This window comes from Cyprinus carpio, chromosome B8 (assembly GCF_018340385.1).
Source record: "Cyprinus carpio isolate SPL01 chromosome B8, ASM1834038v1, whole genome shotgun sequence".
In the NCBI taxonomy this organism is placed as follows: Eukaryota; Metazoa; Chordata; class Actinopteri; order Cypriniformes; family Cyprinidae; genus Cyprinus; species Cyprinus carpio.
Window position 1 is genome coordinate 26856856 of NC_056604.1, and position 27197 is coordinate 26884052.

Consider the following 27197-nt stretch of genomic DNA (forward strand, 5'->3'; position numbering starts at 1 on the left):
TTATGAAATGGGCAACACTCAGCACTATTTCCCATGTTATTTCCCCTGCAAAGGTGTTAGCCAGTCATAACAGAGCACATTAAGATACAGGAAGTGGTAAGAACAGCTTGTTTCAGGATCAGAAGGAAGAACATCAGGAAAAACTAAACACTTGGTTTGCACATTTCTAAGGCCTCTAAATTATCAACATGATCCAAAAATGATCCACAATCTACTAAATGCCTTAATCTACTAAATACTCTTAAAAATAAAGGTGCTTAAAAGGTTCTTCACAGCGATGCCAATAGAAGAATAATGTTTGGTTCCACAAAGAACCATTCAGTCAAAGCTTGTTTGAAGAACCATCTCTTTCTTACCTTTTTATAATCTGAAGAACCTTCTTTTGCCACAAAGAACCTTTTGTGTTCTTCAGATGTTAATGGTTCTTTATGGAACCATTTAGACAAAAAAAAAGGTTCTTCTATGGCATCCTGAAGCACCTTTATTTTTAAGAGTGTATCTCTTCAAATTTATAGTTAATGCTTCTTCTTTTTTTTGTAAGTAAAAGACCTTTTAGTACAACATCCTTTATGTCATTATACACCTGTCATTTTTGCTATACTCTAAACATGAGAATCAATTTATGTTGTTAATATTATTTCTATACTGTTATAAAGATCTCATTGACTTACATCAGAATTTCATCTAAATTTTCGGGGTAAATTTATATCACTAAACTGAAACCAAAATGCATATTTAACTCAGTTTGAGCCTCTGAATATATCCAGTGTGTTTTTTTCTTTCTTGAGAACAAGCTCCTTATTATCCTGTATATCACACTAGCCGTAAAAGCCTGATGCATCCAAATATGTTACTAAAAAAAATAAAATAAATAAAAAATTAATTTGTAAGGCTTTGCAGGGTTAAAAGGATACTCCACCCTAAAATGAAAATTTTGTCCTTAATCACTTACCCCCATGTCGTTCCAAACCCGTAAAAGCTATGTTCATCTTCGGAACACAATTTAAGATATTTTGGATGAAAACCGGGAGGCCTGTCACTGTCCCATAGACTGCCAAATAAATAACAGTGTCAAGGTCCATAAAAGGTATAAAAGTCGGCATGCTCTTCTGTATCATCCGTGCCACAAGGATGCGCTGTTTTATTTCAAATCAAAGCTAAATACACGTAGAAACAGTTCATCATTGTGGCACGGATGATACAGAAGAGCATACACAGCATACAGTGATATGGAGAGACACAGAGGAGACTGATTACAAAGGAATTGTTTGACTATAAAAAGTCGTTATTTTTGTTTTCTTCGCTTACAAAAAATGTTCCCGTCGCTTCATATAACACAGATTGCACGTCTGATGGCAGATGGAGTATTCTGACGACGACTTTCATACCTTTTATGGACCTTGACACTGTTATTTACTTGGCAGTCTATGGGACAGTCAAAGACCTCCCGGTTTTCATCCAAAATATACTTTAGTTTTAGTGCTGCCTTACACTTTGGAAATCCACTACAGTCTGATCTAGATGGTGCGTCATTCTGGTGCCACACTGATTTTTGCAGTGATATTGAGATCATGGTTGTGAACATCTACTATAAGTTTGAAAACAAGCCTGTGTCTCGCCAGAGGCTTTAGACTTTAGAAACGTGCATAACTCTTATTGTCTCATTGTCTTCTAAAAGATTTCGGTCTACTGAAGTTTATAGCTTCAGTCTACTCTGAGTTTGAGTCCATTGCAGCAATTTTAAAGACTGAGCCACGCTGTGCAGTGGCTCAATAAGCCATTCAGAGTGTAATGGTGATGATAGCATGCAGATTAGAGGTTGAGGTAATGATTATCTTCAGTACAGTGGAAATAGACTGTGGTCCGGCCTGAGACCAGATCCAAGGCCACGTTTAGGTGCATCATCAAGACTTCAGCTATGCCAAGAGGACACAGCATCTATCGTGAAATGTATCCTTTAGTCCTAAATAACTATTCTTCAAGTCTATAAAGCAAAAGAACCAGTTATTACCACTATATTGCTTTTTACTATTTCAGTGACCAATTATACGCAGTTTGACTGGGCTGAAGGTGGGTTCAATAGCTTGACAGAAAAGGTTATGTGCTTAAATTTCAGTTTGCCTAAAGGGAGTGTATTTAGACTTTTCCCTCAGATTTCTTATGTTTTATTATGACTTTAGGATACCTTTTAATCACAGAAATAATATACTTTATATAATAGAATATTAAGACACTTGCATGTTATTTACATTTAGTTAACTTACAAGTGCTTTGTTTTAACAACGTAAGTATGACTTAAGTAGATCTTCATATGTAATTTCATCATTTTATAATGAAATATGGTTAAAGGGCAGAATGCAGTGACAAGCATTTATGGTTAAAATAATCATATATATATATATATATATATATATATATATCTATATATATATATATATATATATATATATATATATATTTCTATTGAAACTTCTGTGTCATCTATTTGTAATTACACAATCATAATGATGTTGGAATTTACAGTATCATTATTGTTGTTGCAAATAATTTAAAATATATTACATTTAAATGCAGTATTGAATAACACTACAGTTAAAATTATAATCAGGTACTTTACATATGCTTTAGTCAACATATCAAAATAAGTGTACTTCTTTTAAAAGCACAAAAAACTTTGCAAAGTGCACTTTTTAAAAGTGTACTTCAGCGTGAAAGTGTACTCTCAAGCACACTTAAGTGTCCTTTTATTTCAGCCATATATCATTGTAAGACATTTTAATTTGGTCCGACCATTGATATATTGGTCACATTGATGTATTTACATAACCAAAATTCACTTTTGTAGGGTAGGTGCATTTTCTTAATGAGTTTCCTTTAATTGTAAAAAAAAAAATGCTAAATGAAATAGCATAAGCTGCACAGCATGATACAATCATTTAAACAAAGCATAGAAACCAAGTAAAATACACAATAAACAAAATACTGACAGACCAACACATACAAATCCATACTTGAGGCCTGGTAAAAAATAATCCAATTGAAGCATCAAAACGTTTAAAAGAGCAACTAAAGAACAACTGAAATACTCCTGTTTGAAGAGCTACTGCAGCATCTTTGAATAAAGTTAAAGATTGTCTTGTGTTTGAAATCTACAGTAAATATTCTAGTTAAGTTAAAGACTTTTACAGGTATTTAACGCATGGCTTCTTAATTTGTGTAAAGTGCAAATAATTATGGGAAATCAATCAAATAGATCTGCTTTTATGCAAGTGTCCTTCCAAGGGTACCAACAGGTGTAGATCATCACATTAACTAAACATGAACATTTTAACATTTCACAGCCACAAAGCGTCAGGATTTCAAGCTTAACAACTGAAAAGTGCTATTTTTTCTTGCAAATGCCATTTGTTTTGATTTGTCCAGATTTCGATTTGTGTTTTGGGGTCATTTCTGCCTGATTTCATTCAGTTATAGTTCTTAAGCTCAGTTCTAAAACCTTTCTGTGATCGGTCAAGATCAAATGTTTCTCTTTTCCAAAGTTAGGCAATGTCCTTTCAGTTCAAAAACTAGATAAAAAAAAAAAAAAATGGGTCACCATCAGCCCCAGACATTATAGACTGTATATTTAACGGCTGAGTTTTATCCAATTAGATCAGAGTATAAAAATTCACTGTAGAAGAAAACAAGGGTGGAGTTCATGTTTGTTGCTGGACTTCTCCAAACAGCACATAATTATAGCAGTCGCAGGTTGCCTGTGTAATGAAGCCATGATGTGTGTTTAATAATTATTGAGTTTCTCAAGCGAATATGAATGATTCACCCTTATCTGCTGCAATATTTCATGCTCATGTATGATTTGCAAATTGAGTTTTTCTGACCGCTAATCAAAACAAATGTTGTGAACCATGTAATCACAATAACATTACAGCTAAGCTGCAATTATCCCAAATACCTTATTTCCCTATTTTAAACACAGACATCATGGCAGTAAGAAACTTACTATAGTAGACACACCTGTTGAAGATTAAAAATAAGTAAAATGATTGGTCTTGCCTACATTAATGTGTTTATGTTGCATTATAGTGCATTAAATATGTGCATAAAAATGAATACAGTATAAATATATATATATATATATATAAACTTATAAGACAGAAATTGTTATAATCTTCCAGTAAAGCTAGTTAGTCATGTTTTTATTTTCATTTTGTTCTTAATGTGTCCATGTGTCACTCTGAGGGCCATGTTTTTCTAGGAGACGACGGGCTTCGGGAGATTGCTTTAGAAGATACCTGAACAAAGAACAAACACAAAAGTTATGTTACCACATTATTATATAACGCAATTTTTTCTCCAGAATGATGCAATTTAAATAATTAATTGTGAACGGTTAATCAGTGCATGAAAACATAGTAATTGTCAAACAACATGCTCTGTCTCTGAAATGACTTATTTTTATTCTGATGTGAATTAGGCTGCATGGGTTATTGGTCAAAATTAAACGGTAGCCAGACTAAGGCATTGGTCTCAAACTCAATTCCTGGAGGGCCAAATCTCCAACCCTAATCAAACACAGCTGATCCAGCTAATCAAGGTCTTCAGGATCACGAGAAACGTCCAAACAGGTGTGATTTGGAGCTGGCTGGAGCTAAACTCTGCAGAGACCACTGTAGTAATGCATCATTTCTATTCAGATTTGGCTCCATTCTGTTAACACCCGCTTGCATGACCCAAATCAATTCCAAACTGCTGTCTCTCCCTGCATTTTTCTGCATAAATATCCTATTTCACATTCATCACTTAAACAAGTCTTGTAAAGTGTAATTGAATTGCGGAAATCCATGTGTGTGTTCTGCTTGAACGAGTTAGAAATGGGATGCATGTGAGAGGACTCTTACGTCTGCCTGTGTTTTCGAGTAGTTCATGTGAGCGTACAGCAGAACAGCAATATCATTGTGAGACGCCTCCAGAGCAATGGAGAGAGCATTACTGCCATCCTGGAGGAAAGAAGTCAAAGAGCATGGATTTACCCATAATGCATTGTTGGACTGGATGCTTTAACACTGGATGCCAAGACCAGCAACATTTAGGGTGTGACCTGTTTACATCATTATCTGTAAAACAGAGTACAACTTCCTGCTACAATGGAACAAGTGACTGCACTGGATTTCAAGCATGCACTATTACTCTGGACCCCACCTATACAGGCAACAGGAAATGACTGCATTTGAACACATTCAAGATGTTAAAATACGCCATACATCTGCTTCCACCTGTTTATATATTAAATATATTTATTTATAATATAAATTATATGATTATAAATATAGACATGTAAATATATGTAAATATTTCCAAAATATATACTGTATGCGTGTGTGTGTGTGTATATATATATATATATATATATATATATATATATATATATATATATATATATATATATATATATATATATATATATATATATATACCTCATAAATAAACACAGCACACATGCATATATTATGCAAATAAAAACTTTAATTTTGGATGTGATTAATTGTGATTAATCATTTGACAGCACTAATATATATATATATATATATATATATATATACAGTACAGGTCAAAAGTTTGGAAACATTACTATTTTTAATGTTTTTGAAAGAAGTCTCTTCTGCTCATCAAGCCTGCATTTATTTGATCAAAAATACAGAAAAAACAGTAATATTGTGAAATATTATTACAACTACAAAATAATAGTTTTCTATAAGAAAATACTTTAAAAAAAATAATTTCTTCCTGTGATGCAAAGCTGAATTTTCAGCATCATTACTCCAGCCTTCAGTGTCACATGTAACATCCAGTCTATCACATGATCATTTAGAAATCATTCTAATATTCTGATTTATTATGAGTGTTGGAAACAGTTCTGCTGTCTAATATATTTGATGAATAAAAGGTTAAAAAGAACTGCATTTATTCAAAATAAAAATAAAAATCTTATAATATATATTCTAATAATATATTTTCTTTACTATCACTTTTTATCAATTTAACACATCCTTGCTGAATAAAAGTATTGATTTTATTTAAAAAAAGAAATAAAAAAAAATTACTGACCCCAAATTACTGACCAGTAGTGTATATTGTTATTACAAAATATCTATATTTTAAAAACATAGCTTTTTTTTTTTTTTTTACTTTTTATTCATCAAAGTATCCTAAAAAAGTATCACATGTTCTGAAAAAATATTAAGCAGCAGAAACTGTTTCCAACTTTGATAATGAATCATCATATTAGAATGATTTCTAAAGGATCATGTGATAATGATCCTAAAAATTCAGCTTTGCATCACAGAAATAAATGATAATTTAAAGTATAATAAATTTAAAAACAATTATTTTTAATTGTAATAATATATCACAATATTACATTTTTTTCTGTATTTTTGATCAAATAAATGCAGGCTTGATGAGCAGAAGAAACTTCTTTCAAAAACATTTAAAAATAGTAATGTTTCCAAACTTTTGACCTGTACTGTGTGTGTGTATATACATATATATATATATATATATATATATATATATATATATATATATATATATATATATATATATATATATATATATACACACACACGCATACAGTATATATTTTGGAAATATTTACATATATTTACATGTCTATATTTATAATCATATATATATATATATATATATATATATATATATATATATATATATATAGTGCCATGTACATTTTCATCATGGTTGTATGAGGGTGGTTGTGGTTGTGATGAACTCACATTGTCCACGACTGAAATGTCACACGCCGGCTGCTCCAGCAGTAAGGACACAATCTCAGCCCGACCGTGTTCACTCGCACACATCAGAGCAGTGGAGCCTTCATCATCCTGGATGTTCACATCAGCACCGCAGTCCAGCAGCGCTCGCACCATCTCCTGACGCCCGTGACTCACGGCCAGCATCAGAGCCGTCTGTCCCGCCTAACCACAGACACACCAAAACACACACGCTCAGCTGGAGCATCCATGCTGTACAGCAATCAACACTTTCATTCACTTACACTCTTATAATGCAATTATCTGTTTTTATCCAAGATTTTAGACACTCAGGCCTCATAGAAATAATTAGTGCAGTGTCTGAATTTCATTGCATTAGATACAAAATATCAAAACAAGTTTTCTAAGCCATTTTATTCAAGGTTTGCCTTGCTTAAATTTCTTTAAAATCAATGCCACATTTTTTTTTTTTTTTTTTTTTTACTAATGAATTTTTTTGGTGTGACTATAACATTACCGTTCCAAAACTTAAAATTGGTAAGATCTTTAAATGTTTTTGAAAAACGTTTCTTATGCGCAAAGATACAGTAAAATCTGTAGTATTGTAAAATATTACAATTTAAAATAATAGTTTTATATTTAATTTTATTGTAAAATTACATTTATTTCTGTGATCAAAGCTGAATTTTCAGCATCATTACTCTAGTCTTCACATGATCCTTCAGAAATCATTCTTATATGCTGATTTGGTGCTCAAGAAACATTTGTCATTACTATCAATGTTGAAAACAGTGTTGCTTTTATTTTTGTGTAAACTGTGATATATTTTTTCAGGATTCTTTGCTAAACTGAAATCTCAGGAAAAGAGCATTCATTTGAAACTGAAATCTTTGGTAACATTATAAATGTCTTTACTGTCACTTTTAATCAATACAATGCGCCTTTGTTTAATAATTTTTTTTTTTTTAATCTTATTTTCCCAGTCTTTTGATCAGTAGTGTATGTATTCTATAAATAATTCTGTAAACTTTTCAATTCTTTTAGCAAATAAAAATAAAAAATTGCACACCAAGTCAGCTTCCAAAAGAGAATTTTCAGAGGAACAATTTTAGATTTCCCAAAGAACCTTTTAGTGAACAGTTCTTGAAAGAACCCCTTTTCTTTTTAACAAGAGCCCTTTATCCACTATAAAGAACCTTTTGTGCAATGGAAGTATTCCGTGGATGTTAAAGGTTCTTCATGGAACAATAGATGCCAATAAACAACCTTTAAAAGTGTAAGCTGAAATGTCATATTCAAATTAGCAGAGGATATAATCGCAGATGAATAACTAATTAACTGGGTGACTTACTTGGCTGGCCTTGGCATTGGCGTTGCCCAGACGGAAGAGTTTCTGGACCACTGCCATGTCGTCCTCCTCCTTCACTGCTGAAAGCGCTGCCAGCATCACGGCTGTATATCCGGCTTTATTCTGCTGATCAACGTTGCACATGCCTGCGCATGAACACATCCACAACTGAGGTTTTGTAACAATGTCCCGAACTGTTGGACAACTCAGAACAGCTCATTAGCATATACATTTGCCCTTTATTTAGAGCTTGAACTTCCTTTTCAAAAGCAACAAGTGAATATCAGCACTCATGTAAACATGCAAAATAGTTAGGTCATGTGACAACCATAGTAGGCACTATATAAAAAGCTGCATTCTAAATGCAACAACAAAATATTACTTTGCTTTACCTGTGTCAAGCAGTAGGTCCACCACGGTGAAGTTGGAATGGGAGACGCTGTAGTGTAAGGCAGTGTTGCCGTTGCCATCCGTCATGTTGACTACGTGCTCCAGCAGGACGGGGGAGACCTCTGAGAAAGCCATCAGGTAATTTGACACACGTGACGGCTGGGCCATCTTTGCACTGGACACTCTGAACCACTCCAGCTGAACGCTATGAGTGCTGGACAACTGCGTTAGACATGTTAACAGAACGACATAATGGTTAAGTTTGGCTGGAATGTAATTCAAAATGATTAATTTCCTACTATATAAATAAAATGTAATTTGTGTGATTTGTTCTCACCACTTCTTTACTCTTCACTGATTTCGCTCCGTCATTAAGGTGGTTCTTCAAAATTAGACAAGCCTCACGCATTTTGGCACTTAGTTCAAACCTGTAAGATAATCTCCATTTATTGTTTGCATTCATTACATCATATCCATGAATCTTGATTTTCAAGTCATTTTTGGTCCGCAGGAGAAAGACGTGCTAAAAGTGCATTTTTAGATGTACGTTACCATATAGATGACCTCAAAGCTAAGCCACAGACTGTTTTCTGTTATGTGAAATTTTAGTCATCACCAAAATCTGCATGCACTTACTTTTCCTTCACTTCCTCTTCCTGGTCCTTTGAATCTTCGGTCCCAGCTGGCACGTTTTCATCACTGTCAGATTCTTCCACATTTATATTCATCTCTTCATCAGATGTATCCTCTAGAGCTGCCCCTTCTTCCACACTGCTGTCTGAACACGCACCAGCCTCACTTCCATCCGAGGAACTCTCTTCATCCTCTTCCTCATCCTCTTCACTAGAGGTCGACTCATAACTGAATTTAGGAGGAGAAATTCAGTTTAACTGGCAGTCTGACCTCAAGTTGAAAGATTTATATAAGAAATAATTACCAAATGGAGAGTTACAGTTCTAAAAACAGATTGAAAGAGCCATGGTTGAAGACAGTTATATTATATACAGTTGTTACATGGCAGGATAATCATTATTGTTGTCATTAACGATAATATTTTTTAATTTGTGACTCAAATTGACTTGTTTTAGCATATTACTGTTGTTACCACTTTATAAAAGCAATAAGCCATGGGATGCAGGCTGTGACAGTCTGTTACTACAGCAATGGTATTTCGTGTTGTGCCAATATGTCCTTTTTTCTTAAAAAAAAAAAAATCTGCTCTAGCAACTCACCCTCCATTTAGAATTCCAACAAACTTCAGGCTCTTTTTGCCACCGCTGGAAGCTGCGCCAGCACCACTCCCATCCTTCCTCTTCATGATAGATTTCAGAGGGCCTGCAGCTTTTGCAAAGAAATAATTTTTAAAGAGATTTTCCTATGGATAACCTTAAAAATATGTGGTTCTCTTATACAGATTGATTTAATGTCAACATGTAACAAATATATACATGGACTTAAGCCCTGTTCACACCTGCGAATGATATCATCTGTTTAATTCTAAGCACATGTGCGTCTGCCGCTTTAAATTATCGCGCTCTTTATAGCAAAATGGATTCTGATTGGGAGTCAATGTTTGTATTATTCATCAGCTGGAAAAAAATCGTTCTGAAAGTGATTCCAACGATATCGTTTCTCTGTGCCTTTATCGTTATAGTTGTGGTGTGGACTCTGCTGTTCTTTAATATTGAGAACGATTTTTAGAACTATATCTTTATCGTTATCTTTAACGGGCCTTTAGGCTTATAAATTCTGAATTGCCTGATTCATGCCGTAGTCTGTGTTACATGAATGCTAACCAGCTTTATATTACTGCATAAATGCAAGGTTCTGTCATGAAACTCTAGATGGCGCAGGCCAATAGGTTCCAACTCAATCTGATATAATTACATCATCATTAGCATGGGGCAACTGATTGGTTCTTTTGAAAAGCTCAACATTCAAATACTTGGCTAGTGTTTGCTGTAACAGTTGCAGCACACTTCAGAAACCCTCCACCTCCCCAGCTCCACCTGTATAGACCTGCTATGGGGTGATTTAATGTATGTTAAACATGGGGTTATTTCTTATATGTTATATGTGCAGCAGCAGTGTTTCTTACATGCTCACCACAGCATGGATGTGGATGTATTGATCTATTCCAGCAAGACCAAATGCATTAACATTGCCATGTATATAACCATGCTAAACTCTCCGAGAGTTGTCATGACAGAACAGCATTTAAGTACTGGCAAAATGTTAGAAAGGCTGTATTACCTACAACAGTAGCACTACCATGGCAGATTAACATTTTAATTAAAGATTAATTAAATTAATTTTAATTAAATTATTTTTTTTCTTCAAATAATTGTGCAAAGTATGACCAGGAACATGCTTTATGAAAATAACAATGCTCACCCTCTGCAGACATTGTCTGTTCTTCAGCGTCTTGTGTATCACTAAGACATTCCCACTGGATACCAACGCTTACTAGCTCCACCATTTTTTTCTTTGAAGTTTCCACAGGATCTGTTTGAATGCTTTGGTCATATTTTGAAACGTACTCCAGGTCAGTCGTATCTGGAAACAACACTCCAACTGAACAAACTTCAGGACATGTTTCCATTTGGGCATTTGCTGTCTGTGGTTTTGCTATTGTCTCTTTGTCCAGCATAATCTTGGATGCCCTTTCAATTTCTTGAGCCTTCAGAGTTTCAAGATCTTGGTTGGCTTGAGTTAATCGTGTCTCGAGAACCTTGATTGACTCCTGTTGAAATTTGACAGTGTGCTGCAGGGTGTCAATTTCTCGTTCTGTCTCACTTTGTAGCCCTAGAAATGATTCTATTACCCAGACTGCCGCATCTTCTGTAGCCACTCCAGTCTGAATTCCCTGATCATGCATAACACTAGTCTCAGTCTCAATAGCTGCGTGACAAACATCAATAGTAGCATCAACAGCAGCATCCTTGACCGCTTGGCGATTGTAGACAACCACAGTCTCAATGGGATTGTCACTGCCTACTGCTATGGATCTTTTTTCTACAGGAGTAATGGCTAGTTTCTTTATTTCCTTTTTGTCTTTTTCATCACTTTTGCAATCTGGCTTTTTATTCCAAAGTGACAGCGATGGTAGGGATCCTGGTTGGGAGGCTCCTACTGCTGCCTTAGTGGAGACCTGCAGTTTGAGCGTTGCATCAAGTTCCTCTGTTTTCTTTTGAAGTTCATTAGCCAACCTTTCTTTTTCGGCACGGAGCATGGCAACTTCTCTTTCTAGAACTGGTAGTCCTTTCACTCTCTCCTCCATCTCTCTTAGCTGCCTAAGGGCGGTGGCCATCTGTTCTCGCACTGTATGAAGCTGCACAGGAGGCAGTGTTCCTGAGTTGGAGGCTGGCGTGCTCCTTCCAGACGTCTGAGGACTTGCTTTGGTCCAGACCCCAGAAAGGGGGTTCTGAACAACAGGTGATATCTGTAGCAAGTGGCCATCTGAAGCAAGCTGGGAAGAAGCTGGAGAGAAGTCCCTATTAGATCCAACAGCTTTGGAACTCCCTTTTGAAAGGTTTGACAAATTAGAGCCTAATCCGTTGGAAAACTTATTTTGCTCCTGTTGGAGCCGAAGACTAGTTTCAAGGAGCGTTCTCTCAACCCTAGGGTTACGTGGTGGAGGTGGTGGTGGCACTTTGGAGCAAGTAGGTGGACTGGGATTGATGACTGGTAATGGGGAAAGTGGTTGTGATTTACTAGGTGGTGTGATAGGGCTCTGGAGAAAAGGTGGGTTACTTTGGCCATTCTCACTGGTTGTTGAGGAAAGGGACTCAGTGGAGGTCCAGCCACTGGCCCGACCACCAACACTTAAATTCCTCTGATACCCACGGTCACCACGGGATCCCCTCCGAGGGTTCACATTAGCCCTACGAATGTTGTGTCCACTCTCTATTTCCTCAACATACTTGAGAAAATCAAGGTCCAGCTGGAATCCGTAGGGCGTCTGTACTGAATAGGAGCCACCTTGTTCTGTTTCTTCCTCGGTAGAGCCATGAAAAGGGGCACTCAGATCTGCAATGCAAACATAGCAGATGTGTTCATCTTGAAACAGTGCTATCTACCCAAGAGTGGAAAAACAACTACTTACTTGGCAGTTTGGAGGTTATATGCACAGATTGGGTCATTTTATGGAGCCTTGTGCTGCCCCTCCAGAAGACAAATCAGCACACCTACAAGCAAAAGACAACATCTCAGTGCCATAGAGTCATTAAACAAATGAAAACATTGTATGGGAGCTGCTGGTGACCCGCAACAAACTGAACCTAAAAGCATCTCTGGACCATTCCACAACAGGTATGTGGTCACTGTGAAGGTTTTAAGGGTTGTTCTTTTGTTCAGTGGCCCATGGTAGTTCCTGAACTGTTATAATTGACATGGATTGATAGGTAATGGTGTTGCTGCATGTTGCAATGTATGTTTATTTGGACACTGCAATGTTAGCAACCAAGATTACACAGTTTCTAGTTGAAACATGCTCTGGTCTCACATCACAGAAACTGTTGTTTTTAGACTGCACAGTCTTGAGGTTTTTATAATCACCTGGGAATTGTGGTTAGCTATCCAGCAAACTTAATAGGTAATTTGAAAACAGCTTTGACTATTCTGGCTGACAAAAAAGAAATATAGCTGTAACCCTCATAATAAGTAGGTTGCATGGCTTTTTGTACTCTATGATCTCTTTGATTTGTAGTATAATGGTTTGACTGTTAGCGAACCATTCTCTGTGTTGTTTCAATGTTCACAGACATTTTTATAAACAAAAAAATTTATTTAAATCACACCTGATTTTCTCTGTTTCTCTACTGTTCTAGAATTTCACTTCTGCTCCAGCTGTGTAATATTTTGGTTTACAATTAAAACCATGGTATTGCAAGTTTATAATTTTTTTTTAAGTGTTACCTACTATGTTTTGGACAATGTTGCGTTTGCTCAGAAGTAGGCCGTAGTATATTTTAAAAGCCTTGGAGTACCATGTATGTATATGAATATGGTAATGATACAGTACAAATTATAACAATTTAAATGAAAAGCTGATTTGAAAAAATGACATGAATTTCAAAATGTCACTCGTTTTCTTTAATGACAGCACTTAAAGTCTTTTGGGTACAAAATAAACCTTTATTCTTTATTGGTAAATTATCCTCCACTTCCACATAGCTCTCTGATGAACAGTGTCTTTCTTCCTCGGAAACACTGCAGTGCTTTCAAGACACACTGTCCCACAAAAAACATCTACCCTCACATGAACAGGCATGCATTGAAATAACTTGTGAAAGTGAAGATATTTTGCATAAAGGAGTTCACTTTGCTCAGTGACTCAAATTTGCAGACCATTCAAATTTGACAACTTTTCCAGGTTTTCACTGTGTTTTTAGACCATTTATCTTCTAATATTATCACTGTGTCATGGCAACTCTACAATAAGTTTTGTATGGAGATGTTACGGTACATTCAACGGTAGAAAATACACACACATTACATTTTATTAACACTACATATCCTGCACATCCTTTATGATGCTAAATTTCAATACCAGTGGACAGAGCAGGTCATGGAAATGCAGTTAAAAAAACACACACACACACACACCCTCACAGAGGAGGGGAAGCATGTTGCACATAACTGTTTTCACAGAACCCCAGGCACATTCCACCAGACACTTCCTATTCCACACAGCACTAATGTGACCAAGCTCGGACATGTCAATCCAACACAAAGACTCCACCAGGGTGGCAAACGGCTCGAATGTAGGATATAATGAGAAGAATGTTGGGCCATGGGGAAAAAACAGAAGCACTACACTGGTTTAAGTAGTGTTGGCGAAGACTGCATCTAATTAAAAGCATACTGCGAACCGTTTGATCACATTTAACAGGCCAAAGCTGTTTTTTCCACTGACTGAGCGAAGTAATGGTACCACGTGGAGACTGAATCCAAATGCTTCAATATGTTTTGCATTGGAGAGACTGACTGTGGTGCAAAGCAGCTGACCAGGTTTCTAGTCTCTGCGACTACAGTCTAGCCTGTCAACTCACAGCGTGCTGTCTTGATTTGCGGCTTGCAGGACTTCCCCGTCCTTCCAGCTGTGAGCTGAGACGTATCACTGTGTTTGCCTGCTGGTAAAAGCCTAATTACAAGGCAAGAGGGGAAAAACACATTCCTGTCTACCTCCTGCCCCTCTAAACCAGCATGCTACAAACATACCAGGATCACAAAGACAAAAGCATGTCCACCATTTGACTAACTACAAGATGAAAGTTTGGACACACCCACCCATTCTTTATTATTACGGTGTTCCACATTTTCAAAACTACAAAATGACAAAAATGGAAATATGGGGATTATGTTTTGACTACAAAAGCCAAACAAATCAAAGCTTTTGTATATTTAAGCTTCTCCAAAATCGCCACCCTTTGTCTAGATTCCAGCTCTGGACATGGAAACCACTTCTGAGGCGCATCTTGGGATGCATTCTGAACAAAAAAGAAGTTCCCATGTTTTTTGAATACTTTCATACATTAAGACAAAATTTATATGTCGACTACACTAATTTAAATTAGAAGCTGAACAGTATAAATTCAGTAAAGTGAGTCTAAATGTTTGACTGTTACTGCATATCATCTATTTCAGAGCTTGTCAAGTTAAATGTGCTCAAACCCTGTTCGTTTAATTCAGTTCTGGTCCATAAAAGTAAAAGCTTTGTGAATCACATTCACCACTTTGAACATGGGAACAGTGACTTCTCAGAGCAGGCAAATAACTCCAACAAATCTTCCACTGTGGCGTTGTCTGAATGGGAGTCATGTTTTGAAAGTGACCTCATAGCACTCCCTCCCATTTTCCTGCAGAGGAAGCAGGAGGTCTCTATTCGCATTGTATGTTATGTGAACTCTGCAGGCTGGGCAAGGACACTTCTTATTTAAAAAAAGGGCAGTCCCATTAAAAAATGCTTTCTTCTGACGCCCACCTTACAGCACTGTCAGGAATTTGTGTGCAATCACATGACTTAAAGGAATAGTTTGCCCCCAAAACTGAACATAATGTGTCATCATTTACATACATCCATATTGTTCAAAGCCCATGTGAAATCCTTCTATACATTAAATTAGATGTTTAGCATAATGCCAAGCTTTTTCCTTTCCATAAAATGAAACTATACAGTTACCAGAAATATACAGTAACCCCCATAAAGTCAAGTCAAGTCTGCTTTATTGTCAGTTCTTCCACATGTACAGTACATACATACAGAGAATCGAAATTGCGTTACTCTCAGACCCTTTGTGCATACAAATAACACTAACAGTAGAACATTGAATATAGACAATTTAGTAATAAAATAGTCTATACAACTATGCTCTAAATCTATGCTCTCAAAACTTTTTGCGCTTGTACATATTCCAAGTTGGTGTCATTCCAGGCTTGTGGCCAGTGATAATGAAAGCCATTAGTTCTCACATCTTGGTGACCAGTTGAAATGCACCAGGCAGGTACGAGGGGAATCCCAAAAGCGTCATTAGCAAACATAATTCAACAGTTCAGTGGTGGTTACTGTGGATTAAGAAATCTAAAATATGGTCATGCATAAGGCATTAACATTAATCTGTACTTTATAAGTAGGCCTGCTATTAAACAGCCAAACATGCATGCTAATAAGCAATTAGTTAAAAGTGAGAATTGGTCCCTAAACTAAAGTGTATTTTTAAAGAAATGGGGAGGTTTCTGTGTCCCTTCATTGAAGATCCATGGAACCAAAACGTTTACAATCCAAAAAGGTCATAAAGGCATACAACTAGTCTTGTGAAGGGATACTATCACTTTAGTTGAAGTAAATATTTGATTTATTTTAGTTTTATATACTCTGTTATTTGCACTTCTGGTTAGACGCTAACTGCATTTCATTGGCTCTGTACTTGTACTCTGCACGGTGACAATAAAGTTGAATCTAATCATCTAATCTATTTGACTTTTTATGATCAACACACTCGTTATGATTGTTCTCAAGAATCATGTTGGACACAATTATTGGCATCCCTAGAAATTCTTATGAGTAAAATATCTCTGAAGTATATTCCCATTCATATTCACAATTTTAAGCACTCCATGGTGATTGTGAATATGAAATTATCCAGCCCTGGCTTCCTGTTTCACAAAAATATAAAGAGGAGGGAAAACAAAGCCCAAATCCCCTGATGTGCAGCAAAAGATTATTGAGCTTCACAAATTTGTGAAGTGGCTTTAAGAAAAGAGCTAGAACAGTGAACATTCCCATTTCCTCCATCAGGGCAATAATTAAAAATTTTCAACCAACAAAAAATATTACAAAACTGCCTGGAAGAGGATGTGTGTCTGTATCGTCCTAATGTGAGGTGAGGAGGAGAGTTTGAGTGGCTAAAGACTCTACAAGGACCACAGCTGGAGAATTGCAGAAAATAGTCTCAGGGTCAGAAAACAGCACTTACATCACTTTATGTTGTTTGGGAGAGTTTCAAGAAAAATTCTCCTCACTCATCCAGAAACAAACTCCTGCATATTCAGTTATCAGACACGACTGGAACTTCAAACGGGACTGGCTTCTATAGTCAGATGAAACTAAAAAAATAGCTTTTTAGCAGCAAATACTCAAGATGGGTTTGGTGAGCACAGGGATAAAAAATGGATAAAACGGTACAATGAAATATACTGCTGTATTTTTGATGTTGTGGGCCTATATTTCTGATGGAGGTCTGTTTAGATACATGGCATCCTGGATTCTATCAAATACCAACAGATAACAAAATCAATAAGTGACTGACTCTGTTAGAAATCTTATAATGGGCCATGTTTGGATCTTCCAACTGGACAATAATACAAACACAAACCTCAAAAACAACACAAAAATGGGTCACTGAGAACAAAACCAAGCTTCTGCTATGGCCATTCCAGTCCTCTGACCTGACCCCTGTAGAAAATGAGTGAGGTGAACTGAAGAGAAGAAGCACCAACATGGATCTGGGAATCTGAAGGGTCTGGAGAGATTCTGGATGAAGGAATGGTTTCTGATCTCTTGCTAGGTGTTCTCTAACCTCATCAGGCATTATAGGAGAAAATTTAGACCTGTTAAACTGGCAAATAAAGGTTTCAAAAAGTATTGAATAAAATGGTGCCGTTAATTGTGGCCAATGTATTAGAGAAAAACATTTATTTCATAATGATATTTCCCCCCATTTTAAATTCTTACTATCCAGTGAAAGGTTAGATTTTTTTTAAATGAAAGATCAAAAGGATTAACAATGCAGATTAATTTTCACAGCCTTCTTTGATCATATTTACCAAGGGTCCCAATATTTTTGGCCATGACTGTATGTTTATTTGATATACTCTACTGTATGTATGTCTGTCAATCATTGTTTTTCTGAATGAAAGCCTAAATTAAATCTATTCACCATATCATGCCTTAACAGAAGAAAAGAAGCCATCTTTGGAGTAACTTTGGAGTAACTTTGGAGTAACTTTTATTGTGCAAGTACTGATGACAGATTTTTCATTTTTGGTTAAACTGTTCTTTTAAACTATAGTGCGTTGCATTGTTTTTACTAGTGTCACAGCCAGTGCAGCAACACAGCTCTTTCCTGAAGGGAAGTGGGTCTGATACGGCCCTAGGGTCTCCTGGAACAGCAGCCATTGTCTTTCAGGACAGTGAGTGCTAGACAGATGATCCATGCAGCAAATGCTGTTTCCTCAAGGACCAGGCAAGGAAAAATAAACAAGGAAACCAAGCGCATGCTCCAAAAACTAAGGATACAAAAGACAATGTTTAAAGTTCTAGATGCTGCAGAAGGTATGATCACATTTTAAAGAACAAAACATGCTATCCAGTGAACATCAGTTTCTTTTATCTTGCATATGTGTAAGTCTAATAAACTTCACTCAGTATGAACTGTCTTTGAAGATGGATGGATCTCAGCTTGCCACAAAGGAATTTTTACTTTATAATGAATCATTATCCCACTTCTGTGGGACTTCTTGTGAGACGTCCTTCTACAGTATTCTCATATCAGCTCACATCTATGAAAAAGTCAAAGAATATTGATTAAATGATAAAAGGGTAACTGATTTAGTAGTCTCAGCCTCAGACGGCTCACCCACAGTCTGTACTGAACGTTTGACACAAATTGCAAACAAAACTGTCAGGAGATGGTTGAAAATGGCCAGTTCAGATTAGCTTCTACACTTTTAGAAAAAAAAGGTACAAAAGCTGTCACTGGGTGGTACCTTTTTAAAAGGCACACCTTTGTATCTAAACAGTCCATATTGGTACCTTAATGATTCATATAAGTACCTAAAGTGTACATATTAGTACCTAAACGGTACAAAAGTGTACCTTTTGTAAAGGTTCCACCCCAGTGACAGCTTTTGTACCTTTTTTCTGAGAGTGTAGGGGTCACTGCACACTAGCTTTACAAATTGAAAATGCTCACAAGCCATTTTTAAATCATAGTCATTGCTATAATGAACACTTTAGAAGAACTAATCACTTTTTAAAATTAAATTTATGACATTTGACATTAAAGCACTTCATAGCAGGGTCAGAAATATACTTTTCCATTAAGTGGCAAAATTTGCTCTCTGAGGTTGTTTTCCAGTGGCGTTGTTTGTAAGTTGTACGTTTTTTGTTTTCTTTTTTTATTACCTTATTAATTCTAATAATGAAATGTATCTGTGCTGTCTTTCATGTCAAAAACTTGTATTTATTCAATTTATTCAGTAAATCAGGATGCTATAGGCTCAAGCTGTTGCCAATAAAAATGTTATTAACATTAGCAAAAGTCATCTTTACACTGCAAAGGTGGACAAAGCGTGTTTATTTACACAGACAACTGCCATAATTGCATAATGAGGTTAATATCATTTTCTTTTTATAAAATAGGCTAAATTTGAATACCATTCATTTCTTTTCCAATAAGAGGCTTGGTCACCAAATACATTATGTAATTTTTATGTTTATTTAAATTTTAGATTTCTATTAATAAGGAGGTTACCATATATTGATATAAATAGTGAAATGAGCAATGAATCCCCCTTCATGTATAATAAAACATTTTTTTTCAAGCCACTCGTATGATTTTTTTATGAGTGTTAGTCATTTGAATTAGATTTGTCAAAAGCATTCCTTAGTTCTGTTGGTGTAAAATATAATAAATGGAAAACACCACTTAGTGCACTTAAAAAGCCTGATGGAGACCATCTGCCATGACACAGTTCAGTGAATAACAGCAACATCCTCCTATTGTTTCTAAAAGCTGCTTCAGAAAATGGACTCTTCCTGTGAAAAACATCTGATCACATTTTCAGATCCTCAAGGCCAGTCGCGGTCACTGGCAGATTCATTATTTAGTGGTGCTTTCTTGGGCAAACATCACTGTTAGTACGGCTCATGCCGAGTATGAAAGTGTGTGTAAATCACCAGCACTCTGTGTGCTACAAACATGAATAATACCTCAAATCATACAGCTTGTTGAGAAGCCTGTTATTATTTATTTTCATAAAAGGGCAGACTTGTGATTTCAGAAGAATGATAGATATTTGTCTGCACTCTTAAGAGTCCAAAAAGAATGAGGTTGGCCAGTATTAGACTACAATATGTGCTTATTAAGCAAACCCATACACATATCAATTGCTCTGATACTTTGTATACATTTTTATGTTTATATTTAGCATGACAAACCGATCAAGCTTAGCTCTGTGAATAATGAACAGAATGACCTGTTCTTCAGCTGTGTTTGTGTGTCTGGGGTCTCTGGCCTCGTCAAGCAGAAGGTTGGTCTCATAAGAGTCTATTTTCGATTATCAACTTGATCCTAGCTCTGCCATAACAGTACATGACAGTATGTTTCTTCCTCTTCATAGATAATATATCTAGTGACAAGTGGTGCGGGAGAGAACGTTTGGGTAACACTTTGCTTTATGGAACAATTCTCACTATTAATTATTTGCTTAGCATGCATATTACTAGCATATTGACTGTTTATTAGTAAGACCTTGATGTTGAATTTTTAATAGTTAATGTAATAATTTCTGTTCAGATAACTTCCTGTGGAAACTAATCAGCCTTCACTGACTTTCACTGTATTCCACTCTATGAGTGAACTTAGACTGTCTTCTTCTCAAATATCGTTAGCTCCTTGACAAATTGCTTTCGCTCCTCTTTTCTATAAAAGGCCACAGTTTGGGTTAAAAGTGTCAGCTGCGTAAAAATAAACATTCTGTCACAAGAACAGATAAAACTAAAGCTAAAACTTAAATCTGGATCCACCCAAATCAAAGCTAGATTTCACAAATTCATATTTTCTCTGCTGATTTAAACATACAGACATTAAGGCACTAACTTTGTTTGTGACGTGCTAATTGGTTTAACATTTTCAGACAGAGCTCTGTCTGCCCGTTCAGTATTATCCACATACCGACAAATAATGTGATTTAAGTCTCCAGGACATGCTGCCGTGAACACTGCAGGCTCTATTCGCCTGTAAACAACTTATACATTATCCACAGTGACGGACGAACAAACAGCTTTAGTCACGGAAGCGAGTCAAATCATGTCCCGCTATTTAACTATATTAGATGAATGTTTTAGATCACATTTAATGGTGTTACAGTGCAAAGCTGCAAAGGCCAGCTATAGTGTGGACTGGGATGGAACCATGAAAGAAGGCTGAATTACATCTAGTTTTTACTATTAATATCTTTCTGAATGTGATCTCATCACTGCATCAATATTCTACCATTTCAGACTGAACTTTGTCAGTCACAAGGCGTTGTATATACATTTCTGTCATCTGAATCTAATTCTTCGCACAAATGTATTCCTCTTTATCTATGTAGATGAGTAAGGGCGAGTGGTGGAGGGGCGACGCAGACAGGGGAATGACCCGTAAATAGAATCATGAGACCTGGAGCATGTGATTCTTTTAGCATTTCGGAGGCAAGTTCAATTTTCAAGCTACAGAGTTGTTTTGGGGCAACAACAATATAACGTATTGTTAATAGTAGTTTTCTCTGCTGAGATCAGTAGATCAGGATGATTTGATTAGTGGAAAGGTCGTGAAATGTCATATTTTGTGCTTTTCTTCCTTCGTTTATATTGCATTCATTTGTTTGATTATTTATTTATTCATTGCATGGTGGTACAAAACAGGAGGTAAAATGTCACATTTTTAAAAGTCACATTTTTGTTCTTTTCCAACAATGTATCAGTTTTAACTTTCATCATTTTTGCAAGCATGTTATCACATTTAGGGAACAATTAAATGCAACTTAAAACCCATTTATTTATTCAGCCTATATTTATTTATTCAATAAACATAAAAACGATCTCAGCTTCTAACAGGATAAAAATATTGAAGTGAAATGTAAAAGGGCTACAGGTTGAACGCTTCTTTGCTAGTTTGGTGTTTTTCAGCCTATTTTGATCAACATTTCCCATAAATTCAATGCATCTGCATACAAAAACTTTATTGGGTTATATAGCTGAGCTCGATGTAGCTACTCAGTGAACACTACAGGTAGGTTGTGTACAAAAACTGAATTGATTTTAGTTTCTATAAGATATTTTATAGTTATATCTCCCTAAGACCAAAGATGTGCGCTTACAAACAAACAAACACTTATTAGTGAAGCATAGGTACATGTACAGTAGGCTATGCACAACACACCGTATTGATTAGACACAAATATACATCTTGAATATGTTGAATATAATGCCAAGTATCAAAAAAGCTTTGTTATTCTGCAGAAATTTGCAAATGATAGCTATTACTGTTACCTAAACGCGCCACAGACATAACTGCGTTACAACACACTTGAACACAAAGTTATAGCAGAGACAGTTAAACTTCATCATTGTAACACTATGTTGTTAAACCTAAAGCTTTAGCTATCATCAAAGCAAGAACACTCTGAGTAGAAACAGCGCTCTCTATACTGATAGTCCCAACTATTTTCGGAAGTCATGAAACTTTGTCTTACCCTTAGGGTGACGAATGCGAATTTTTTTTTTTTTTTTTTTTTTTTTTTTTTTGCGTTATAATAATCCGGGTAGGCTTATGTGCTGATTTATTTTCCGCCGTAAGACGACCAGTGGTTACCGTTCATTCCGGGTCGCTAGGTTGTGAACGGTCTGTGGCGGGGTCCGGTTGAAACGATCTGCTGAAGTGTGCGGCTCGGGCTCGTGGGCGGCGCTGGCACTGCTCTGAATGGGTGGTGCTGATTTCTTCCCATGCATCCATGTAACTGCGTCGCAATCTTCCAGTTGAAGAGCTCTGCATTTAGATCCGAGTCAGGCAGAAATATTCAGTGTCCCAGACTGGAAGTCCCCAAGAAACCCAATTCTTATTAATGCAAATTCTCACATATGATCAGTGTTGGGAAGATTGCTTTGGAAAGGAAGTTACCCTGTCTAAACAGCAATAAGTAGTGTAACTATTTAAATAACTTTATTAATGTAACATTACTTTTTGATTACTTTTCTAATGTTTTCAACTGTTACTCATTTTCAAACATGTAAACTAGGCAGGGTTAACTTTACAGTAGTGCTCAACACTGATTAATATCATTTTCGAAATCCTTTATCCCTTGAATTAAGATTATAATAATTTAATTTTAAAGCACAGCGACCACAAAATCAAACTTTAATACTGATTTAATACTGAGTTAAATACTGATTTAAAACAGTAACAAGAAATAGTTTAGTAGCTATACTGGTTTTGAAATCAAATCTTTGCACAGCTATGACAGGAAACACTGGCATCTAACAATGACTTGAAAAAAATAAAATAAAAATAAAATAAAAACAGTTAGCCTAATGAATTAAAGCATAGGTACATAAACCCAAATAGGGAATAAAACAGTTATCTAATAAACATGTTTCCTATTCTGTGTCCTAAACTCCTGAAACATTGATGTCTCATATATTAATGCAGTCACTCCAATTTATGAAAGAAATCAATTCAATCTGTATGTGGGTGTGCATACAGCAGGATACAGAGACACTGTAGCAAATCTGTGGATGGTTAGTTATTGTGAAACTTACATGTATGTGCACACACACACACATACACACAAAAGAGGCTTTGATAAAAAGGTAATTCAAAAGTAATCTAAAAAGTAGTCAGAATACATTACCTAAAATGAGAAACCTGAATTACGTTATAACTACAGTTGTCATCATGTGGGCTAATCTAGCGGACTACAATTTGTAACCCACCCAGCTCTGTGACCCTGGAGCAAAAAAACAGTCTTAAGTCGCTGGGGTATATTTGTAGCATACCCAAAAATACACTGTATGGGTCAAAATTATTGATTTTTCTTTTATGCCAAAAATCATTAGGATATTAAGTAAAGATCACATTCCATGTAGATATGTGGTAAATTTATTACCATAAATATATCAAAACGTAATTTTTGATTAGTAATATGCATTGCTAAGAACTTTATTTGGACAACTTTAAAGGTGATTTTCTCAATATTTAGATTTTTTTGTACCCTTAGATTCTCAAATAGTTGGATGTCAACCAAATATTGTCCTATACTTACAAACCACACATCAATGGAAAGCTTATTTATTCAGCTTTCAAATCCTAATTTTGAAAAATTGATACTTAAGACTGGTTTTGAGGTCCAGGGTCACATATATAAATTACTACTACTATTATGATTATGATTGTTGTTGTTATGTAAAGACTTTGCGATTTTGTCTACAAAACAGTTACAAATTTCAAACATTTCAAAGTGAAAATGACAATTTGCAGCCATATTAAATTAATATAGGCTAGGTTTAATCTGTCCTATTCATATTTGATCATACAGTGCAAATACAGGCAAAAAATAAGGTCATCGTTTGAACCCTCTCCCTCTGTCTAAACGGTTTAAAGTGGTTAAAAATGGTGATAGTTTGTATGCATTCCAGATTCCAGCTAAATTTGTTTCGTTTGCGTTTGACGCGACAGATGGCGCGAGTGTGTGTAGCTGTTGCGGAGTGAACCAGAGAATAAGAAAATGACTTCCGGTCCGCTGCTGTAACTGACTCAGGATCAGCTTCAGTCATCGACACTAGCTTCAGCATAACGAGGTGTCGTTCCGTCAAAACTGATCCCGCGACAGATTCACACCGAACTGCGGTTTCTCCTTGACTCAAGTATGGCGTCGGCTACGAAAATCATCCAGAGGCTGCGGAACTTACTGTCAGGGGTGAGAGGATGACGACTTTAATCGATTATCAGTCGAGCACTGTTACAACCGATGTTATATGACAACAACGGCTAGAAAAACGTTTAATCCGTGTGTATATGCATGTATTCGCTGGCTTGTCTTTGCGTTAGTAATCAGCAGATGTTCTCATGTCTAGATAATATTTTATGTATTATAACTAAATACATTTTTCTCTTTCGTCAACAGCAAGACCTCCAGTCAAAACTACAGCTTCGCTACACTGAAATCTCAAAGAGGTAGATAATGCTCTCCTGGAAGTGTATGTTTCTCATAAATTCTAGACATTTGCTTAACTAACTGGAACCAACATTATACTTATGTATTTATTCATATTCATATTCATTTTTATTTTTATTTATTTATTTTTAAAAAATTTTAATCATTATAACATGAAACACAGAATGGCATTGGTATACTATATGCCAGGGAGCAAGAAAATAATATAACTTTTAAAAAGATTCACAGTTTTTAGAGCTTTCTTATTAGAAGAGTCAGAAATCAAATACATATACAATTCCAGAAAAAGGGTAAAAAAGGCTTACACTTACAATATTTACATTTGTGAACAAAATATTTGGTGAGAAACAAAACATTTTATTTGAGTAAACAAAACAATATCTGATTGTTCTCTTTCAAAATGTATATAACCCCAAATAACCTTTTATTTTTTTTTTGATTTTTCAGGGAAATTTTAGGAATTATAAATAATTAAATTGTTTTTATGTTTTTTCTTAGTATGCTCACAATACCAAAATAAATGAACCACAGAAGGAGCAATTTACATCAAAGTCCTCAGAAATAAACCTTTGGAAAAAACATTTTGCGGGAGAGCACCGATGTATCATTTTATACATTTATTCATTTTTATATACGGGTAGTTGACAGGTTTAGTAATTTGAACATTTGTTATTAGTTTATTCATTTATTTCTTGACAATTGTAATGCGTTTACAGTAACACAAATTAATTTCGTTTTCTGAAAAAATTTGAGGACAGTTCAATTGTATTGTCCAGCAGCATACTTCAGTATTTAGATTTAATGCAATGACCTTATTTTCAAAGCACTGTTCTGATGACATCGAATGCAATCATTAATCCATGCTTCATATTTGTTTTATTAATGTCATTGATGGTAGGACCCAGCCTCCACCTAATCTTCCCGTTGGACCGAGCCATAAATGTGCAGATAACTACTACTGTCAGAGAGATGGACGCCGGGAGTCTGTCCCACCGACCGTGGTCATGTCTTCACGGAAGGCCCTGACAGCTGGAAGGTGGACCGGCTTTGCTTAATACACATTATTTTAAAATGTTGTGCATTGTGCATTTATTTTATGCTGCTTCTTTGCACAAGTCACTTCAGTAGAAAGTTTATTTGCTGTGTTACTTGACAGTGCATTGTATTTCTTGGTTTGTTTTATGAAGATCTTGCTTCCTTGCTGTTAATAGCCTGATACATGTAATAATTCCAGTGTTATTTACAAGTTTTTCCAAGCATGCATTTTGTTCTTTTTCTGTATGCATAAAACATGAAATGCTCTGGAACAGAATTTCTTGATATATTCTGTGCTATCATGATAATGCTATATTATTGCTAAAAAAATAAAATTAAATAATGCTACATGATGCACGCATATGTAAATCTGAGTTTGAACACTATAGAATTAATAAAGTGTGCACATATAAGCCTGGGTTTTAACATAATAAAATATTAAATAAACTATAAAAAGATTCTATTAATGTTTATAATAATAATTTAATGCTACATGTTATTTCTGCATTTCAGTGGTAATTTGTTGATGAATGCTGCCTAATTGTTCCTGTTTCATGATAAAGCGGGTCATAAATCTCTGCGTTTTTCTCTTGTGTTCACAGCGAGGCTTCTGGAAAACCCAAGCGTCCTGTTATTCCCGGGACGCCACCGAAGGAACTTCCACTGAGTGTTGACTAGATTTACAGTTTAAAATAAAGAATGTGTATATACAACAAACACATTCAGTGCACTTTTTCTGTTTGTTTTATGAGAAATGTATGATCATAACAAGACCGTTTTATTTATTTATTTATTTATTTTTTTTGAGTAAGTGATTTGAGAAGAATTCTTCTAGTTATTCTTCCAAAGCATGTCAATATTTAAAATATAATCTAACTACTGTCTCTTTGGCAAAACAAACAGTAATTGTGATAAGCATTTTGTATGACAAGGTAATAAACTTTCAAAACACTGATTCGGCCAGCTGACATTAAATTGTATACATAAAATTATATATATATATATATATATATATATATAATTTTAATTTTATGTATACAATTTAATATATATGCATTTATAATATATATATATATATATTATAAATTAAAAATAAATATATATATTAAAATTTTATATATATAAAAACACATAGT

At 35.4% G+C, this 27197-nt stretch overlaps 2 protein-coding genes across 4 annotated transcripts; one reads left to right on the forward strand and one right to left on the reverse strand.

Annotated features, from left to right (window-relative positions):
• Nucleotides 1–2741: 2741 nt before the first annotated feature.
• Nucleotides 2742–22791, reverse strand: LOC109078696 (KN motif and ankyrin repeat domain-containing protein 3-like). Of its 2 annotated transcripts, none has more exons than XM_042730322.1 (11): nucleotides 22668–22791; nucleotides 12632–12713; nucleotides 10921–12555; nucleotides 9759–9867; nucleotides 9163–9387; nucleotides 8864–8954; nucleotides 8529–8748; nucleotides 8140–8282; nucleotides 6792–6992; nucleotides 4899–4997; nucleotides 2742–4292 (listed from the first exon to the last, which is right to left on the reverse strand). In XM_042730322.1, exons 2-11 carry the CDS (start codon nucleotides 12666–12668, stop codon nucleotides 4230–4232), a joined length of 2823 nt encoding a protein of 940 aa, XP_042586256.1. In that variant the 5' UTR covers nucleotides 12669–12713; nucleotides 22668–22791; the 3' UTR covers nucleotides 2742–4229. The 2 variants fall into 2 exon arrangements, with proteins under 2 accessions (XP_042586256.1, XP_042586255.1); XM_042730321.1 differs by having other exon boundaries at nucleotides 2743–4292; nucleotides 22549–22774.
• Nucleotides 22792–24612: 1821 nt separating this feature from the next.
• Nucleotides 24613–26782, forward strand: LOC109052498 (NADH dehydrogenase [ubiquinone] 1 alpha subcomplex subunit 7-like). Of its 2 annotated transcripts, none has more exons than XM_042729134.1 (4): nucleotides 24613–24768; nucleotides 24976–25025; nucleotides 25925–26062; nucleotides 26664–26782. In XM_042729134.1, the coding sequence occupies exons 1-4, from the start codon at nucleotides 24718–24720 to the stop codon at nucleotides 26737–26739; spliced, it is 315 nt and encodes a 104-aa protein (XP_042585068.1). In that variant the 5' UTR covers nucleotides 24613–24717; the 3' UTR covers nucleotides 26740–26782. The 2 variants fall into 2 exon arrangements, with proteins under 2 accessions (XP_042585068.1, XP_042585069.1); XM_042729135.1 differs by lacking the exon at nucleotides 24613–24768 and adding an exon at nucleotides 24770–24894.
• The last annotated feature ends 415 nt before the right edge of the window (nucleotides 26783–27197 follow it).